Here is a 6,872-nt window from a genome sequence, read left to right as displayed (position 1 = left end):
GGGGGGGGGGGGGGGGCCTACGGACTGCATGAATTTAAGTCCTGGTCCACCTAAGCTCTGGTTCTAGTCCAAGTGTGAGCGAGTCCAAATGCTGAATGCAGACTGTTGAATCTAGAATGCTGAATGCTCTATGCTGTCTCTTTCTGTAAGCTTTAATGCCCTACCCACAATGTTGGAGGCAATTAGTTAGAATGGTTTAACATTCCAAGCCAGGGTTTGACTAGGAAGTTGGAACTTTGGTGAAGGTCAGAAAGCAATGTCCGAATTTTCTTTTTCTAGCTGTTAAGACATGATATCTTGGTGGGCCCCTAGCACACAAGTATGAGGACATATCTGGACTACCTCTGAGTTTGGGGTACCAGACAACAATGCGGAGGCAGGAGACTGACTTTCCTTGAAGTTTACGCCTCAAATACAGCCATCACGCAAAGTGTGCGTGACACTAGTTAACGAGATGATGTTCTAAAATTCAAATAAAGTTCAGTAGGACTTCCTTCTTCACTGTCACCCCACCACAGCTCTCAGTTTCCAGAAGATCTGACTCTGTGTTCTGTTTCTCCACAATTAAAAGTCAGCAGTGATTTATTTCTTTGGGTGTAATGGCTATGGAAACAAAGGATGGATTTCAGAATACTCTCAGGTTTTGAACATCAGACCTGCATAGTTATCTTCCTACAGATGCTGCCATTGCCATTAGCCCAAATACGCATGCTGCTAATTAATCACCTCCATTGAGAACTTAGTGAGGATCATCCTTGAGAAGCAGGCAATAATAACACCTCCTTTCAAGTTACTGGCTGTTGAGGGGCTCTCACTAGCTTCTCAGGCATTCTGGAAGTTTAGACCGAGGTGGGAAGGTCGTGTTCTTTTGTGTGTCTGCTTACTCACCTTAAAGGCCACAAAAGTTAACTGGCATCTGTGATACATTCATGAAGTGTCACCCATGTGAAAACAAGCCAGCACAACCCCTTCCAATAAATCCATGGGGAAACTAAGATTGGTTATTGGATTCTTGTGATTGTGCTAAACAAGCAGGAAACATGTTGTTTGCAAGTGTTGAAAATGAGCTTGTGCATTTTTCATATGACAGAGTATTTCATTTTTCTGCTGAAAGTTAAAGTACTTTCCTTCTGGCATCCTCATTTTGTATTTGTAATATATATATATATATATATTTTTTTTTTTTTTTTGAAATATTGCTGCATTGTTACAGAATGAAGTCTGCACTCCATTTTCTTTCTCTTCACCCCCTCAGGAAGCAATGGGGAAATGAGGCAAAAGTAGCGGCCTCCTGCCTTGTTTTCCTAAGCAGTAGAAATGGAGTCAGCCAGGGGAGGCCTACTATGTCACTCCCTCAGTCCCTCCAACCTCCCGGTGGACCAGCCCTTACAGCATGATGAAAGGTCAAAGCATGGGTGCCTTCTGCTTTATAGAACCCTTGAGTCAGGTTCACAGATGAAGACAGGCGTTGTGCTAAGGGTCAGCTTTCCCCGAGTGCACCTGCCTATTTTGATTGTCCCCGGCTTTTAGATTACTTGGGGAGATGTGGAACTTCACAAGAGATCAGCTGAAATATTTTGTATCCAACAGATCGGCTGCTACTTCCAGGTGAAGTGGAACAGGGTGTGAGCACCAGCATTCCTGCTTGTTTTCCTTCCATGGACCTGCCTCTCGCCTCTGAGGTGAAGCCAAAGCCTGCTGTGGAAAGAACTCAGAAGCAAATCCAAGAGGTACTCTCTGGGGGGTTCCACTATGACAGTACTGGGATTTTGTTATTTCAGGGAATCCCTATACTTGCATGCCTTTGTATTTTTCCTAGGTTTGGGATAATTCAGAGTTCGTGTTGCGTAGTTGGTCTTATTTCCACTTATATCTGATATATACGGAGCGATGGTGTTTGTATATAGAAGCATGTTTCACCTCATAGTAGTTTTGCATATGGACAGCTCAACAGATGAAAGGGCAGTTCCCTTCTCTCTTCTTGTCTGACCCGGCCAAGGGTATCATTTCTGAGGTCCTACAAGCCTTTGTATTATGTAAGGTAAGGCCAGGCTGGAAACAGAGAATCATAGTCTGAAATCTGTGCCTGAAAGGAAGTAGAAGTTTATTTTTTGTATTTAAAAATCTGTAGAGACTTCCTACAGTGAATAGGTCTGTTCATCAGAGATCAAAGGCTCTGACTTGAATATATTGACAACTGCTTAGTAATTGTTCATATCTAGGCACATGGAAGGCTGGGAAATGTCACCTGCCCATAGTTTTCAAAAGAGGGAGGAACAGAATCTCTACCATAGCTTATTATCCCTAGAGTATTACCCAAGAGCCATTTTTGCTGTCATTTTACAGCTCTTCTATAAACATTTAACAACTACACTGCAGGTGTGCTAGGAAGTCACCTCTTACCCTGTTTAATATAACGGCGTGAATATAGGAGGTTGCTAAGGACTCTTTATTAGTGCTTTCTAATAAAACCCCTAGGGTCTTTCTTTGATTTACTTGATCATTCTGATGGCTATTGTAACTGCATATTCAGTTATGGGATCAGTCATTCAATCAGAGATACCATATGCATCTCAGTCTCAAATGCCCCTTTTCCTTACAGTGCTTTGGTTTACTATGTTGAACAGTATGCCCAGGGTGCTTGCAGGCTTGCACTGGACTTCCAACTTGGTTACTAGACAAATCAGCCAGGACAGCCACTTTCCAATATGCTCTTTGAATTATAGATTATATGCTCTGAGCTGTAAGAAGCTAAAATTACAGGGCTTCTCCAAGCAGAAGTCTGTTTCATTTTAAGGCTTGTTTATATTCTTAGCTAGTTGTGGCCATATAAATTACTGGGTCGGACCCTTGGCATGGCACCTAGTTCTTTAAGAAATGCAGTTACTTTTCAGTCAGTTATAGAATATATATATATATATTTTTTGGGACAGTAATAGAAATTATTATAAATTAGTGGTTAAAGAAGCTTATTCTGGAATCTATATGATAGCCAATGAAACTCAAAGTACAATGGCAAGTTTGATATCCAAAGCTTTACACAAAATAGACAAGCATTCATTTCCTCCATTTAAAATTGTTGTTGAGGTTCTCATGAAATGTGTTTTTATTATAATCACCCCCAATTCCTGATTTCTCCTAATTTACCCCTACCTCTCTAACCTCTCCCCCAAGTTTTGCATAATTCTTTCACTAAACAAATCTTTATTGTGTAACTGCTGCACTTGAACTTGTTCCATAGCTCAGGCTGGCAGTTAGCTTGCCTCAACTAGGATGATAGGTTAGTACCACGATAGCCAACTTATGACTGTACTTTTTTTTTTATTTTGGTTTTTCGAGACAGGGTTTCTCTGTGTAGCCCTGGCTGTCCTGGAACTCACTCTGTAGACCAGGCTCGCCTCAAACTCAGAAATCCGCCTGTCTCTGCCTCCCAAGTGCTGGGAATGGCTTTACTTTTTAAAAAAAGAACTGTTAGTGTCCTAACAGAAAATATGAACATTTTAAAATGTCGGAGTCGGGTTGGAGAGATGGCTCGGCAGTTAAGACTGTTCCTCCAGAGTCCTGAGTTAAGTTCCCAGCCACCACATGGTGTGTCACAACTATCTGTAACAGGATCCAATGCCCTCTTCTGCTGTGTCTCAAGACAGCAACAGTGTACTGATGTAGATAATAAATAAATATATATTTTTTTCAAGACAGGGTTTCCCTGTATATTCCTGGCTGTCCTGGAACTCACTCTGTAGACCAGGCTGGCCTCGAACTCAGAAATCCACCTGCCTCTGCCTCCCAAGTACTGGGGCCACCACAGCCTGGCAATAAATAAATCTTTAGAAAAAAAAAAAACGCATAAGCTGGGCGGTGGTGGTGCACGCCTTTAATCCCAGCACTTGGGAGGCAGAGGCAGGCAGATTTCTGAGTCTGAGGGCAGCCTGCTCTACAGAGTGAGTTCCAGGACAGCCAGGGCTACACAGAGAAACCCTGTCTCAAAATATCAACCAACCAAACAAAAAAAGGTTGGAATGAAATTAATATGAGCAGCTTCGGTGTTGCCAAGCTCCAGTGCTATCTGTGGCTAGTTCTTGCTGCCATCGCGCTCTCTGGGCTGATACTTTGTACATACGCTTCATTACTTTCTGTTTGCTTTGTTTACAATTGGGGCTCATGAGGCAGCACAGGTCCACCTTGAATGTGCTCATTTTCTTGCTGATTAGCACTGAAATGGCAGGTATGTGCCACCACACCCACTTGGGAATTTTAAATCATTATTTGTTTGAGAGTCATTTTAGCACTGTCTGGTATCATAATATGGAACCAACCCTGCTTTGGTTTAATAGAACAAATCTTATCTTTAATCACATAAATCATTAAGTGATTCTAACCATCTTTTCCAGCAAGTGTCTTGTGAGGGACCATCAAGGAGTGTCTGAGGGCTGGAGCTGGTGGCTGCTTTCAGTGGCTTCAGTCTGACAGCTGGATGTGGTCTGCTGTGAGCCCTCCTTCCTCATAATTGCCTTTTCAGATCCCACAACTCTCTGATATGGATTGGCCTCTTTGATCCCCTGCCCCCACCAATTTTATTACTGGTTTATGTATGTGTATTTTCCCCTTTGAGAGGAGAACATTTTTTTCAGATCTCTAATATTTGTCAATAAATTCTTGTCTTGCATTTCTTCAGATCTCTAACTAATATTCGTCAATAAATTCTTGCTTTGATTCCTGTTTTGATGATTTTGGAGGTTTTTGAACTGCTTTCTAGAGCAAGAAGAGTTTATACTATTGAGCGGGAAAATGTGGTTCCCTGGAGAGATAACTGTGGCAGTGGTCAGTAGGGAAACTTGAGGTCCTGTGTTTTCCATTTCACAATGGGATTCGAAATACTTCCCCACCAAACTAGTTTATTTACCATACCACTCTGTTCTAGCCTGTAGCTAAGTGCTGCCATTATTGATTTGAGCATTAGTTTGTGTTCCTTAATTTGCCCATGTGGTATTTTGAATGAAAATGGCTCCTCCTTTAGCAGTGTCTCTGTAAGAATCAGGCACATGAACAATTTTAAGGAAACTCAAAGTTTCCTAATAGTACACAAATTCTATTCCCTTAGTGGTCACAAAAAAAATTTCAATTAGACTTGAAGTTAGACATCTGAAATCCACACATTTCTCTCAGTTCCTTAGGCAAAAATAACAAGTTAATAACTTAATTCACACTTGGTTTTTGTTTAGCAGCAGGGGACTTGGCATTGTATAACAATGATTCTTCTCTGAAATAAACCAGAATTTCAATTTGTAGTTGAAACTTTGGAGCCATATAACTTAAGATCCTAAAATAAACCCACCTAGAAAGAAGAAGGCTTCCAGGCTAATACAGCAGTCAGAACATGGAATGGGTGTGCAGCCTTACTGTATTTGAAGGGGCATCATGGCGTGATATACATCATTTCACTTGGAATTACATATCCCTGCCTTGTCACTCATCCCTGCATGTCTATATAAGTTCATTTTACTGTAACCTAAGTGTCAGAATGAGCTCAGAACCAAATGTAGATGTGCAACAAATATTTACTAAGTAAACCTGTTCCTGTATTTGGCTACTCTGCTGTAATCTCCCCAGCAGTGGCACACATATTCCTTGCCACCTGCCCCAATATCTGGACTCTTGAGTAAAGGACACACACACACACACACACACACACACACACACACAGCCTTCTATTTTCATATGCCTTAAACAGTACAATGGCTGGACCACTCTCAAACTTCCACATTGCTAACACCTCCTCTCTGATACTCCTCAGTTACTACTTACTAAAATCTATATTCCATCTTTGCTACCCTAGACCCAGTTTGGGGTAGGGGTGGCCTGGGGCTGCTCTTCCCCAGCTCTTACATGGCTGGTATTCTGTCTTCTGCAGCTCTCACACAGGCATCTTATTCCTCCCCTGGCAAGGGTGGTTCTCCTCCCTCTCCTGCATTTCTTGCCCAGGAACCTAAAAGTCCTGTCTCTGTCTCCCTGCCCAGCCACTGGCCACCAGCAACTTTACTTGCCAAATAAGGCAACTGGGGACAGGGACCCCCAGCATCTTACACGTAGATGTATGGGTTTCCGTGTAATTTGGGGAGCTGAATTAACACAGGTGGCATTAGAACCAATCCACAATATAAACTACCTCTTACTACTAACTGGGAGCCACTTTGTAGCAGTCGTATGATTGAAATCTGTCATGGTCTGGATAGGACCTGTCCCCCACAGGCTCATGCCTTTGTATATACGCTCCAAGTGGTAATGCTAGTTTTTTGGGGGGGGACTTGTGGAGCTTTTGGAGGTTGGGCTCTTGCTGGATATAGTGAGTTATTGGAGGCTGTGTAGCGTGGCCTCCCTGTCTGTCCTCTCCTTCCTGCTTTGTGTTGGATGGGAGCACACAGCTGTAATATGTCCCCACATAATGCCACCAAGAGCTGGGGATGATCTTTCCTTGCTGTGTTTCTTCTCTTCGTTTTGGATTTGGCTTTACTTTGACATTGCTGGAAGTGTGTGACATCTTGAATTTACAGAGGTTTAGAGGTTGTCTGAGATTCAGCGGAGACTGCACTTGAACGCTTGAGTAGTTAGAGAACTTCTGAAGACTATGGGACTTTTGTACTTGGGCTGCATTCATTTTACATTATAAACGTAGTCATGAGCCTATAGGGGCAGGAGAGAAATGTCCTGTATGAATGTAGAATGAACCACATAGATTTATGTCCGAACCCTTGGTCTCCAGCTAGTGACACTGTTTTGGGAAGGTGTGGAACCTTGAGGAGGTGAGAGGAAGTGTGGCCACTGGAGGTGTACCTCTAGGTTTTATAGCCTGCCCCACATCCTGTCCTCAATAT

At 42.6% G+C, this 6,872-nt stretch overlaps 1 protein-coding gene across 3 annotated transcripts in view; it reads left to right on the top strand.

Moving 5' to 3' along the window:
- Nucleotides 1-6,872, top strand: part of CUNH11orf74 (chromosome unknown C11orf74 homolog) — an 84,862-nt gene that overhangs the window by 66,258 nt on the left and 11,732 nt on the right. For all 3 annotated transcript variants that reach the window (XM_031371136.1, XM_031371135.1, XM_031371137.1), the window contains exon 6: nucleotides 1,591-1,730. In XM_031371136.1, coding sequence (XP_031226996.1) covers nucleotides 1,591-1,730 — 140 coding nt within the window. The remainder of the gene's footprint in view (nucleotides 1-1,590; nucleotides 1,731-6,872) is intronic.

The sequence above is a fragment of the Mastomys coucha genome, unplaced genomic scaffold (genome assembly GCF_008632895.1).
Source record: "Mastomys coucha isolate ucsf_1 unplaced genomic scaffold, UCSF_Mcou_1 pScaffold15, whole genome shotgun sequence".
Taxonomy (NCBI): Eukaryota; Metazoa; Chordata; class Mammalia; order Rodentia; family Muridae; genus Mastomys; species Mastomys coucha.
Note: the sequence above shows the minus strand (reverse complement) of the source record. Positions and strands in the feature narration are given on the sequence as shown.